The 13,337-nt window shown below is 49.8% G+C and overlaps 4 protein-coding genes across 4 annotated transcripts; 1 reads left to right on the top strand and 3 right to left on the bottom strand.

Moving 5' to 3' along the window:
- Positions 1 to 103: 103 nt before the first annotated feature.
- Positions 104 to 2,721, bottom strand: M431DRAFT_110014 (hypothetical protein). The gene is made up of 3 exons (XM_024911738.1): positions 2,222 to 2,721; positions 866 to 2,158; positions 104 to 805 (listed from the first exon to the last, which is right to left on the bottom strand). Exons 1-3 carry the CDS (start codon positions 2,376 to 2,378, stop codon positions 396 to 398), a joined length of 1,860 nt encoding a protein of 619 aa, XP_024777677.1. The 5' UTR covers positions 2,379 to 2,721; the 3' UTR covers positions 104 to 395.
- Positions 2,722 to 3,926: 1,205 nt separating this feature from the next.
- On the bottom strand, positions 3,927 to 4,958 carry M431DRAFT_3030 (hypothetical protein; the record flags this gene model as incomplete). Its single annotated transcript, XM_024914168.1, has 1 exon — positions 3,927 to 4,958. The coding sequence occupies one exon, from the start codon at positions 4,956 to 4,958 to the stop codon at positions 3,927 to 3,929; it is 1,032 nt and encodes a 343-aa protein (XP_024777676.1).
- A 2,304-nt stretch (positions 4,959 to 7,262) lies between these two features.
- M431DRAFT_355214 (hypothetical protein) lies at positions 7,263 to 7,610 on the bottom strand. Its single transcript, XM_024914508.1, has one exon. The coding sequence runs from the start codon at positions 7,532 to 7,534 to the stop codon at positions 7,328 to 7,330; it is 207 nt and encodes a 68-aa protein (XP_024777675.1). The 5' UTR covers positions 7,535 to 7,610; the 3' UTR covers positions 7,263 to 7,327.
- Positions 7,611 to 9,637: 2,027 nt separating this feature from the next.
- M431DRAFT_3029 (hypothetical protein) lies at positions 9,638 to 13,045 on the top strand (the record flags this gene model as incomplete). Its single annotated transcript, XM_024914166.1, has 5 exons — positions 9,638 to 9,677; positions 9,904 to 11,768; positions 11,832 to 11,921; positions 11,981 to 12,275; positions 12,333 to 13,045. The coding sequence occupies 5 exons, from the start codon at positions 9,638 to 9,640 to the stop codon at positions 13,043 to 13,045; spliced, it is 3,003 nt and encodes a 1,000-aa protein (XP_024777674.1).
- Between the last annotated feature and the right edge of the window lie 292 nt (positions 13,046 to 13,337).

Below are 13,337 nucleotides of genomic sequence, written 5' to 3'. Positions count from 1 at the left end.
GATATTTTGCACGCCCCGCGCTCCGCGTCATCCTTGCATGCACGTAAAATGGTTCGACGGCTACAGTACCAAGCATCATGGGATGTTAAGAAATTATCGATATCAAGAGGAATGAATATTCATTGAATGCTATGATGCAGCTCCCTCGAATTAAATCCCTTTGCTTGCCACTCTGCAGATGCTGTACATGCTCTAACTAGCACAATGTATCTATATAATATACCCCCTCAGCCATGCGAATAATATACCCCAGCCCAAAGCTTGCAACCAGCTTGGGAAACCCTCAAAGCAACCAGAATGACCTATTATCGTCCAAAGAACTCCATGCTAAGCCGATTATCATCAATCGTAACGGAAGATTGTCGCCAGCGAAACCACCCAAAGAGAAAAACACCTCAGAGAGTAATCTCATGGCCAGGCTTCAGCTCCCACTCCTTGGCTCGGCCGGCACCTTTCTTCTCCGCAACATGCTCAATCGTGTTCTTGACTTCCAAGCGTGAAGCACTATCCTTGAACTGATGGAAGATGAAGTCAACAATGCCGACTTTGGAGAGAGCCTTGTTGTCTAAGATGGCCTGTTTGATCTCGTTTAGAAGTTCGGGCTTGACAAGTTTACCTGGGGCTGAGGTGGAGCCAGCAGCACCTCCCAAGGCGGCAAAAGCGTTTGTCGGGGCAGGCGGGGGAGCCTTGACATCGTTCTCGGCTTTAATGGCCTTTGGTGTTTTGCTCTTGGCAACCTTGCTAGGCTCTGGTTCCCAGTATTTCGTAGAAAATGGATCAATGTCCCATAGCTGGTTGAGACCCTCTGAAGAGTATGTTAGCAGCAGGACTCAAATTTCAACTCAATGAATAGTCAGAAACTTACCATGAATGAACTCCATCTTGCTGTCGTTCAGAGCTGGGACTGTGCCTTTCCGGTTCTGGTTCTCAAAGCATGGGCCCGTAATCTCGGGCTTCAAGGTGTCGGCAAATACTCTTCTAGAGAGGCCAACATCTTCGGAATCATCAAGAAAGCCGTCCATATCATCCTCGTCATCCAACTCCTCTTCTTCATCCTCCAGGTCGAGATCCTCGCCTTCTTCCTCGTCCTGCCATTCAGCTTCCGAGTCATAGTCGTAGTCGAGTGGTAGCCGACGGCCCGTTGATTTTCGTGCTAGTTTCTGCATGTTTCCTTTGCCAAGAGCAAAGGGCTTGAAAGTTACTGTACCGTAGTAGGGAGGACGCACATCCTGTGAGAAAGCAATCACTTTCATAGGGATCTTGCTCAGCCCAGCCTGGAATTCCGCCAAAATCTTGCTAGAATCTGCACTACCACTCTTCCCAGCATCTTGCGAAGCCTTGTAAGCAGTCTCCATCAAATGCCGGACTGGCTGATGCAGCTTGCCACGGGGTGTAGGGAGACTGGGAAAGGAGAATGCCTCTTGAGGGTTGAATTGTGGAGGAGCACTTTCGCTGCTCTGGCCTGCAATATAGTCGTCCAGGATTTTCGATTTCGCTTCCCGAGTCGTCTCATCCATCTGGCATACCATCGGCGCCAGTAGAGTGTTTTCTTTGACGAAAAATGGTTTGAACATCTTGGAGTATTCCGACACTGTCTGTTTCTCGACCACCGAGGAGCTGGCTTTTGCGGGGCTGTTTTCTTTAGCCACATCCTCTCCTTCGGGTTTCTTGGGAGTGCTGGGAATCTTGAAGAAGCTGCCTAGAGTCTTCTGACTTCTAGCTTTCCGCTCAGCTTCCTCTTCCTTCTTTCGCTTCTTGTCGGCCTTGACTTTCTCCTCTTCTTCTTTCAGCTTTCGCTTCTCTTCCTTCTCCTTTGCTCGTGCTGCTTTCTCTTCTTCTTTTTTAGCCTTGTCCGCGGCCTGTGCTGCTGCCTTCTCCTCACGTTCCTTCTTTTTCTCGGCGAGCTCCTTTTCTCGGACTTCCTTTTTCTCGGCAAGTTCCTTATCTCGGGCTTCTTTTTCTGCCGCCGTGAGGCGTTTCCGTTTCGGCGGTGGATTCATGTCTGCGGAAGGCTTTGAGTCTGATGCTGGTGCGGAGGATCCAGAGATGTCTAGTTTTGCAACGGCTTTGGCTGGTGATGACAGTAATGGGTCGCGTGCCACTGTGTCATCTCCAACTTCTGATAGGGCAGGCGATGATAACGGTGAAGATGGAGGTGCTGGTAGATATTTAGTGTCTTGTGCTGTGATTTAGCAATGTGTGAATCATGGTTTGTGCTCACAGTCATTGTTGGGTTCTCGAATATCCATTGGCGAGATGTTCTTAACATCTTCAGCCGGATCAACTTTCCCCGGCTCGGCGGAGAACTCGTGGTGACTTCTTTTGCGCCCAGAGGACTCTGGCTCCCTGGCGTTATGTGACACCTCAAGCAGAGGCATTGTGGTCCAAACTGCGGTTTGAATGGATGTAGCTTTGTCGGGATTGCGTAGAAACTACCTTCACCTGTGGAAGAAACCCTGGCGTTGCATTCGGCGTGCAGCTGAGCATGTGTCTGCACAAGGATCGAAAGGAGGGGGCGATATGCAGCGATGCAGAAAAGATCTAGTGAATCGAGACGCAAAAGTTGAATGAAGTAGACCAGGAAGAGAAAACGAAATCGATTCTAATTGCTGTTCAAACAAAGGGAACGAGGGGCGCGTGGTCACTTCGACGATGATAGAGGCTGTGCTGCTTGATGTTGAATTGGAGACTCGATACAATTTAGTGCGGCGTCGCGATTGCTCTGAACGCGTTAATTTGGCGCTTCCCACTTTGGAGGACGCGTTAATCGCTTGAGAAGCGTAGGCAGCCACGGCTAAAAGCCGGGAGCTGAGTGACGCTCCAGTGCTACAAAGATAAAAAGTATCTGGTACTGAGTGATAACGCATAATTAAGGCTGCGGGGTATGTACTGGCTACTCTCACTCTATTCTTCCAATTGGCATTGATGTCTCACAAGACTGAGCAGATACTCGCACAATCTGGGCTTTGTGATACCCTCATCAAAACTCCAAGACGCTGTACAAAATAAGTCATGCCGAAATACAGCAATTTCTTAAAAATTATAGTCCGATGGCTTACCAAACGACCACTAGAGCTGCCTCACACGACACACTTATAAAGTTTGAATCACATGAAAAGAGCGTCACGCCCCTTCTAAGTTAGAGTTCCACACATGACACCAAACAGAATGCCCATTTCAAAACTAAATATTGAAGCTAAGTGAGCCATGAACACAGAAAGGTCTATATTTGCAGAGTAATTACTCCGTAAGTTAACAAGCAAAGAAAATGCTCTTTCCTGGCCCTGGCATGTAAAACACCCCAGTGTCCCAGTTCCCGCCATGCAAATGTCTGAGAAAATCGATGACGACAGGATTGCCAAACCGATTCATGCAAAAAAATTAACCCCCAGCATATCAAAAAAGCATTCAACACGAGAATGGAAAATCACCCGACGGAGAAAAAAGAGTATTAACATATTAACCATTACGTCATATTATCTTCTTTCAACTGGCCTTTCTCAGGCATCTCAAATGTACTTTTTCTCCCAATTCTCACATCTCTCCCGTTATCGGCCTCGTCTCAGCTGCCTCGCTCAACCAGCAAGCTTAATCCCAGAAGCGAAGGTGTATTAGGCAAACAAACAAAATATAAAGCGTAAAAAAGGTCCTTATTAGCGACTGCACTTCCCTCCTCCAATGCCCAAAGTGATATCAAGATATCCAAACGCCTAACAATGCGGGTAGTAAAACTATAGAAGAACAACGAGAGAAGGAGAAAAAAAAATTGATAATGCACATGAACGATTGTGAATTTGTAGTTGTTGTTGGTGATGATATTGATTAGGAGATAACGAATGGCAGGCAATTGAGATGGCGTTGTCCGTCGTCGCGTAATAATGGAATGGTGTATATGCGGAATGTGTAGATGTCGAAACAAAGGGGTTTCAATCAGGGTTGGCAATGTAAAGGCGCTGGGAGGTCAGGGTGGCTGTTCGCTCGTCGACACTTCCTCTTCTCTTTAGCTCCTCGGGAGACTTGACGCTCTTTTCTCTTGTCAGGGCAGAGTGCATCAGTGACTTGCTCGCAAGTCTTGGGGCCGCTCCCAGTTCGCCGACATTGTCTGCGCGCTCAGCGCTGCTGCCGCTATGCGTGCTCTGAGCTCTTCCGCTGGCAGCATCGTCGATGATTGGCATAGTGTCCTCTGGCTGCTCAACCAAGCTTCCAGCTCTTTCTGGAGTATCGCCGGGACTCCATCGCCGGCCGCTTTGGGATCCAGTTCCGGTGACAGTGCCTCCAGAGGCCCTGTAAGAGACGTTGCGGCGGCTGCTGCTACCGATGCTGCTCCGTCCACTGCTGCCTGTCCTGCGGTGGTGCGAACTCGACGCAAATTCCTCCTCGCTGCTCTCGCCTTCGACTTCGGTGGCGCTGAGTCGCATAGGTACTCCTCCAACACCGACGTGGTTTTCGTTGGCATATCCAACCACGGGCAATTTACCGTGATGCCGGATCTTCGCAGCGACCTTTGTGGTTGCGCTTATGCCCGTGCTTGTGCGGCCACCTGACGAGGAACCAGCTGAGCCAGTTCCCCGGTTAGCCCCGCTAACCTCCAGGTTGGCGCGCATCTTGGCAGCTCGCTGTTGAGCGAGTATCCGAGGGTCCTCATACTGGGCGCGATCGCACCACACCGTTGCCTTTTGTTTGCGCAAGAGAGCCACATAGCCAGATGCCTGGGGTTGGCCGAAGGAGCGGTTAGAGATGGACCGTCGAAGGTCCGAATTGGACGACGTTCGGTACGCGGCGGGCGGTTGTATGCTCGAGTTGCTGAAGGTGCTCACTGAAGGCGATTGCCGATTGAACTGCTGGCTCGACATTTGGTGCGACAAAAGCATGGGCGAGGGATGCTGAGGTTGCGCTGGAAAGACGTTGGAAGAGGTTGTCCTCGAGCGGGAATGGCTATAGACGTTGCCCGGGTCCATTTTCCTGCTCGGCGAGCAGTAGCCTGGCTAGCTGAGAGGCACGCTGTTCCCTCCCCGGTTTGCTGTTTAGAAGAGTCTGTCGGGAGGGAGGGAGAAAAGTGGTTTTTTGAGTTCTCAGCGGGGAGAGTCCGCGGATCGAGTCAGTCTCCGCGCCACAGTCCCGAATCGGCCGTAACCCTCGACCGCAAGGCTCTGACCGAACAAAGAAGAAAGGATGATAAGGCAAGACTATGCCCGTGAGGATAGTCGAAGAAGAGGCGCGGGCAAGAGGAGGCCAGCCGCAGGAAATGATATTGGCCAAGAGGATTGTAAAGAAAAAAGGTGGGAGGGAGGGTGAGATATTTGATGTGACCTGGCGTGGAGCCTTGAGTGGTTAGCGCTGCAAGTCCCACTGCAGAGCCCAGAATGGCACCAGACGGGTAACCGCCAGGTTTTGGCCAGCTGAACCAGCTGTGGTTGGGGGGATTGCGCTAGCGGGCCTGGAGAGGGCCTGGAGAGGGGGAGGGCTGCAGGAGGGCCTGGAAGGCAACTGGCCGAGTGCCAGTGCCGGAGCAAGTACCTGCACGTGCGTGGAGAATGCACCTGAATTACATGTACTACTGCTGTAGGCTACTGCTGCTGCTACTCCGTTTACAGTAAACAATCATTCGACGACGCTTGACGTAAGATGCCCGAACATCAAGGTACCTATTAAACCACATCGCGATCACTGAAGGGATTGATGATGATCATGGGGATCCAGCGAACAAGGAAGCGCCAACGCAGCGAGTCCTCGTACATGGGTATCGTATTCCTCTCGGCCACTTGCGGACCGTTTAAAAAACGACCACAAAGGAAAAAAAAAAGGCAAAAAAGAGATTGAGCACAGAGGAACTGGCCCCCTCGCTAGCTGCCCCAGTGGTGAGAAACATCTGCAGCCCACGCGCGAGATGGCCCGCTTGCGACATGGCGTGTTTAGCGCTGGCACAACTAGTGTTGAGCTTACCTAGAGGATGGGATTAGTGGGAATTTGAATTTGGCATCGACCTGATGGGACAATTGCCAGCTTGTATGGAGTAGAGGGGAGAAGAAAGTGGACAGGGGGGTTCTAGGCCATAAGGCTCCGGCGTCGATGATGCACAGAGCAGAGCGTAGCACTCGCTACGGAGCGCATGTGCTAGGTGGGATTGATGCCGTGGATGGTTCTTCTCGCCTTTACTACCTATGTAATACCTAATAACTTGAAGGTAATTTGAAGTCCAAGTATTGAAAGTTCATTGACATCGACGTACAATTAAACATCATGTCAGGGTGGTTCAAGTAAATTGGCCTCCACGCTTCGTCCAGCGCTGTCATGTTTCGAGCTCCGTCGCATGCCACGTTTTCCCCCAAAGACCTTGAAATTTTAAAATAAAATCATCAATTGATGCCAAACAGCTTTCCCGATTAGGTACAAGTCTCCCATGCTCTCTCCGTTTCATACGCCGGCCAAGGGGGGTTTCTGATTAAAGGCCATCGACCGCGTTTCAATCTCCCAGCTTGAAGCGAAACAAACATCCTCCCCCTCAAAAAACGCCTCGGTTGCTACGTAGCAGCCCATCAGGGTGCAAAATCTGCCTTGCCAAGGAGTCGTCCGTTATTGTGGTTCCAGCATTTTCTTCAGTGGAGCGCCGTGCAGCTACCCACCGCTGATGTCACCGGCATCGCCGGGAATGAAGAGCACGGTGAACGCAAATCTTCAGGCAATGCTACCGTCCTGCCCTGTCCGAAGGGCATAGCATCGGCTCTTGTATCCAGCAATCGGCGTGCCTGGATCTCTTGTCTTCCGTCTCCCGGTTCTCACCTGCAGATTAGCGCAACCTACGTCTGCTGATTGGGACGGGCAGGCAGTCTTACTGTACTCCGTACCTATCAATACAATTCTGCAGCACAGTCAGATCTCATTAAACTTCTCGACCACGGCGTGATGCCTTTTACTACGGAGCATTTACGGCAGCCCTTCGGGCAAGGCGAGCGAACCATTTCCCGCAGCGAGATCACACGGGCCGCCTTCTATCGATAACTCGGTCGAGATGGCTTCAAGGTTCTTCAAAAACTAAATTCCAGGCCAATTGCAGCCCAGCCATTGCCTGGCGCCGTGCCCATTCCATTCCTCGCCGAGAGCCCCCAGTAAGACACTGCGAGAGTGGAGATGGCTCCGAGCTCCCAAATCGCGGGGGTAAATCTCACACCAGTGGGGCTGAATCTTTTTTGTCTCGAGCTCAAACACACACACACAAAGGTGGGAACAAATACATCAACGTACGACATGCTGTATAAACATTGATGCTCTCGTTTTCACATGCTAGAAGCAGTGCCACCAATCCAAGCTTGCCAAGAGAGTATATGTATTAGGCATGTCTTGCCAAGAACAGTATATTTCCCGGGATCTGCAGGTACATATCCAACAGAGAATCCATCTGTTGTTGAAGTTTCAACAGGGGATGTAATAGAAAGTGTAGCGATAGTAGCAGACACTGGAATAAAGTATAGAATCGCCCAGTAGTAGCAAAAAGCAGTGGGAGTAAGTTGGGTAAATAAAAAGGATTACCTTGCATCCTATTTCAACACTTGAACCTCACGCAGTCGCTGGACTGATGGCTACGGGCTGTATTTCCTTTCAACAAATGCCACCAAGGTCAGGTACTTTGAATTACAGGTACGGCGTAAAGGATCCAATGTTCCATCACACAAGGTCAGCACCAATTGCTGCATCAGGATGCGGTGCCTCGGTCTTCATGTAGCTAAGCTCGCAACTCCGTCGCTAATGCACGATTTCCCTGTTATTCGTGTGATAGCTGCCATGTCTTCTCCGCAATGCACTGCAACGGAATATTTTCCCATTTCTCTCCCCCCTTCTCCCTTCTCCATGGGTTACGTGGCCGGTTTACCATGCATTGACGTAATCGACTTTGTCCAATTGACAGCTGCCAGATTGGCAATCGAACGATGGTTTAGGCACTCTGCATTGCATGACTGTTGGTACGAGTAAGCGTTCCATACTTTATGTAGTGGTTCGTTGCCGGGTGCTTCGATGTGACAGGGCGTTCATCCACAGTGATGCTGCTGGATACTTGATTGGATAGACAAAGATTTATTAAAAGCTACCTGTCACTTCTCCTAAACTCCTCCATCCCATGGCTAAACTCCTTCATCCAACCTAGTTCCTGACGCCACTATGTGATCCCTAGAAAAAGACAAGGAATAAACTTCCAGACGCAAACCTCCCATCATTCATAGAAACCAAACAAACAAGCAAACTTCCCATCTATGAACTCAGATCTGATTCTACTGCTAACCAGATACCTCCTCAAGCTAAGCCCTCGACATCTCGTTTTGACCATCAAGTCTCGAGACACCGTGCAGCAAGAAGAGGAAGGCCTTTTATTTTCTTTTAGTCTGCTTATTGGCACAATCCTTTTGACACTGCTTACACAGGCCAACAGCCTCCTTCATGACAACTCCGTTCTTAAATTTTGGGCATGTTTCTAGATCGAAAGATCCTCCGTCTAGTCGTGCATCGACCGCATCGTCGCATACATGCCTGTCGGCGGTACACTTATCCCGGAAATGACCTGGACGAACTTTAGCAAGTTCATTGGGATGCATGCATTCTTCGGCGCATTTGCATTCTTCAGGGCATCTGCATCTGCCACTGGGAGTCTTGCAGTCTACATTTGTGCACGGACAAAAGAGACGTTGGTGTTCGTAGTAGCACATGTTGTTTCTGTCGCTTTCGGGGTAATCTTTCCTTGGGGGCTGTTTCTGCCGCTTTCGAGGTAATCTTTACTTGGGGGCTGTTTCTTTCTCGGTCTCTAATCCTGTGATGGCTGATACTTGTTTCGTGGTACTGACTGGAATGTGATCTATGTATATTATCTTCATGATGCCTCGATCCCATGGGCATTTATATACCTGATGCGAGAGCCACAGAAGCAGAGCATCGTCAAACAAACGCTCTCACTACATCGCATCTGTTCAAGGAAGAACGACTTCGAAGCCAACATTTTCAACACAAAATCTGTTCAATACATATGTGGCGTTTGTTTAACTGAAGCTGAAGCTGAACAGGAGATGGAGAAGCGGTGGCGGTCGGGAACAACCGCCATGTGGTAATAAGATCAAGGCAAGGGGGTCATCTTCGTAATAAACCGGCGCTTTGTGTCCACCGCTCTTTGATGCAGCAAAAAAGAAAGGGTCTCTTTCATATATAAGCAGGTAGGTTGAGTAAGTTGAGTGAACCGCAACAACATTCAGCGAGAGTTCAATATCAGAGACAGGCTGAAACAAAACAGAAACAATAGACAGCAGCTACCTGACTGAGACAATTGGCGACGTGCAGTCATTTTGTTCTCAACGCTTTTTAGCGTCTTGACGTCAGGGATACCTGCTGGAAAAAAGCGGGCCGCTGCCAAACCTCCAAGACAGCGGCTTCGCACGTGTCTCCACGGCGGATTCTCACAGGTCCATCCCAATCCCATCTCATTCCTGTGCCTGGAGCTTGTACCGCTGAGACATAGTCACCAAGAGCAAGGGCTCCGATCGACGAATTGCGAGTGCACTTTTATGTCGCCCCTGCGCCTGGACCTGGAAGAGAGACCTGTGCACACTCGGTGCAGACGAACCCCGGTCAGGCACAAGGTAGGGCTCTGCGCAACACCATGAAGTTCGCAAAGGAGCTTGAGCGCGAGGCGGTTCCTGGTAAGAGCTGAACATTTTCTTTTGTCTTTGGTCTTGTGATTGGCTGTTACTGTTTCCTACTGGTTTTCTTTGTCTTCTGCCCTTTGTTCTTGTAACTGTTGGGAGTTGCCACCAACTGCAAAAGGGGAAAAAGAAGAACAAAGGAAAAAAAAAAGAGCTTGGTTGTGCAACCATCAGATATCAGATTGCTGACTTTTTCCTCTCTCTTGTGTTACCAACCATACAGAATGGCGAATCAAGTATCTCAATTACAAGGCGGGCAAGAAATACGTCAAAGCTGTCGCCTCTGCCATCCAGAGAACCTCCAGCTCTACGCCTCGACTTCTTAGTTCACGCCGCACCCCGACTTTTTTCTCAATAGCAGGGCCACATACGGAGCCTTCTCCCAAACCGTCTTCTCGTTTCGAAACCCCTCGGCCCTCTGATGATGCTCCTAGAAGCTCGAGATGGCATGGCCAGTCGGAGCCGGTCGCCATCGCAAAGCAGACGGAAGACGAGGCCTTGAACAGCAATGGTAACAGTGTGGGATATGGAAGCTTCGTGCCAACACCCCCTGCGGACCCTCAACAACTATCACATCGTCTCCAGAACGATGACGACGAGAACCAACAGCTTGGCCAGGACAAGGACCAAAACGGCAAACAGAGTGACAACCAAGGCTATGGCGACGACGACGAATTCGAGCTCCCTGCCCCTGCCATTTATACAACAACATCATCTCCTGGTGCTAAACAGTCGTTCAGTCCTGGGAGGAAAAGTGCTCGCTTCGATTTCCACAGGTCAAATTCGTCGGGCCCCTTGAGCTCTGGGACGCTACCGACTTTGGTACCAACAGACAGCGCCGATGATCGACTTCGCCGCATCTTTTCTAGCGCGAGAGAATCTGCTCGAATAACAGGCCTTCCACGCCAGAGCCTTGACCTTGTTCGGGAGCGAGAACAGCAGTTTTACTCATTCCTCGACTCGGAGCTAGAAAAGGTGGAGACATTTTACAAGAAGAACGAGGATCGAGCTGGCCAGCGGTTGGTAATGCTGCGAGAGCAGCTTCATGAGATGCGTAACCGGCGAATTCAAGAAATAAACAACGAGAGGACAAATCGCTCACTTTCTCGGGCCTCGAATCAACAATTTGGCGAAGGCAACCCTGACAAGGCGACGAGTGGCTGGATACATCCGTTGAAGAATAAGATCTTCCCGCCCGGACCAAATTCAAAAAGTTTCCAGGATATGCCCCATACACCGCATCTAGCGGCTGGCAACAGGGCCCAGGCCGATCGTATGGACTATGTGCGGCGGCCAGTAGATGACGAAGTGGCATATCGCACAGCAAAGCGAAAGCTGAAGCTGGCGATGCAAGAGTTCTATCGCAGCCTGGAATTACTCAAATCATATGCCATGCTTAACCGCACGGCCTTTCGAAAACTCAATAAGAAGTATGACAAAGCTGTCAACGCTCGACCTCCTATGCGCTACATGAATGAAAAGGTTAAAAAGGCTTGGTTTGTCAATAGCGATGTTCTGGAAGGCCACATCAAATCTGTCGAGGATCTCTACGCGAGGTATTTTGAGCGTGGAAACCAGAAGCTTGCGGTTGGCAAGTTGCGAAAGCTGCACAGAAAGCCCAAGGATGAGTCTGGCAGCTCGTTCCTTAACGGCATCCTCATCGGTACGGGAGCTGTATTCAGCATCCAAGGCCTCGTTTATGGCACTCAACTGCTACATGACAATGATCCCACATTGAGTCTCCAAACAAGCTATCTGTTGCAGCTATATGGTGGCTATTTCCTTATGCTCATGCTTTTCTCTCTCTTCTGCATCAACTGTTCCATTTGGCTGCGGAACAGGGTGAATTACCCCTTTATTTTTGAATTTGACCAGCGAAGTCAGCTTGATTGGCGTCAGCTCTCAGAATTCCCTTCAGCATTGCTTCTGCTTTTTGGAGTTATTATGTGGGCCAACTTTAGCAGATATGGTGACGATGCCATGTATCTATATTACCCCGTCCTTTTGGTTGGCCTAACAGTTGTTGTCATTCTCTTCCCTGCCCCTGTGCTTGCACATAAGAGCCGTAGATGGCTTGCATATTCACATGTCAGTATCTTAGGCTCCCCTGGTTGAAGAGCTACGTGCCGGGCGATACTAACTCTGCGATAGTGGCGTCTTCTCTTGTCTGGATTTTATCCTGTGGAGTTTCGTGATTTTTTCCTTGGGGACATGTATTGTTCTTTGACATATTCGATGGCGGTAAGTGGCCCTCGTCGCTGAACCATGATGGGGCAAAAGCTGACTGAGATACTTGACAGAACATAGAATTGTTCTTTTGCTTGTATGCCAATCATTGGAATAATCCTGGGCAGTGCAACTCGACCAGCTCCCGCTTGCTCGGATTCCTGACGACGCTCCCGGCAATATGGCGCTTTCTCCAGTGTATTCGACGTTACAAAGATACACGCAACATTTTTCCACATTTAGTCAATTGCGGCAAATACACTGCTACCATATTGTCTTACCTTTGTCTATCCCTTTACCGAATTCATCAGAGCCACTCTAACCTTGCTTTATTTGTGACTTTCTCGACGATCAACGGTGTATATACTTGTAAGCGGTTTCCATTTTACTAGGCCAAGACTCTCTTATACTGACCGATGACATCAGCTATCTGGGATCTCTTTATGGATTTCTCTCTACTTCAGCCTCAGAGCCGACATACCGGTCTCCGCGATATTCTTGCTTTGAAGCACCGCTGGATCTATTACGTTATTATGATTGTCGACCCTGTGCTCAGATTCTCGTGGATTTTCTATGCCATCTTCACCCACGATTTGCAGCATTCTACTGTTGTCTCGTTCATGGTTAGCTTCATGGAAGTTTTCCGCCGAGGCATATGGTCGCTCCTACGTGTAGAAAACGAGCACTGCGCCAACGTAGCACAGTACAAGGCTTCTCGCGATGTTCCTCTTCCCTACCACATCGAGCCCCTGATGGAGCGCGCCAGCGCCGAATCCAGCCCGATACTATCACCGGAAGAAGAGCGCCAGACAGAGCCGCAGCCACCACGGCCGCAGCCGGCTGAGCACCCCAGCTTCTACGACTCTGCCAGCTCTACTGCCGTTGCCGGCCCTCCGAGCGGAAGCCTTCGGCGACGGACCGACCTCGTTTCTCCTCCTATCCACCGAAGCTTCTCTAAGATCTTGGCGGAGGCGCATAAGCAGGATTTCGAGAAGAAGCGGAAGCCTGTCGACGGGGCCGGGGATGCGGCTGGTGTAGCTGGTCAGAGCGACGATTTTGACGATGACGATGACGATGATGAAGATGATGCCGGCAGCTTGTCGGAAATGCGAACCCAGAATAATGGGAACGCAGCTTAATGCCTAGTGTTTTGATTATGACAGAAGACTGTTTTGCAGATGACCATTGTTGTCATAATGATTGCATGGTGTGTATGGAGGGATGGACGGACGGATGGAGTGAAAGTATTGCAATATACCAGACGCGGATAGCGAGTTAAATATGCATCTATCTTGAGATGACATTTTTGGGAAAATGTCAGTTGCTTGATTGGGGCACGCATATTCAGGAGAAAATAGATTAGATGGGAAAATTTAGTGATATAGTAGCAGGGATTATGTGCATGATGACGAAAAAGGAGAAAAGTTGGAT

Source organism: Trichoderma harzianum, assembly GCF_003025095.1.
Source record: "Trichoderma harzianum CBS 226.95 unplaced genomic scaffold M431scaffold_3, whole genome shotgun sequence".
NCBI classification, from domain to species: Eukaryota; Fungi; Ascomycota; class Sordariomycetes; order Hypocreales; family Hypocreaceae; genus Trichoderma; species Trichoderma harzianum.
This window is presented reverse-complemented; position numbering and strand designations above follow the sequence as displayed.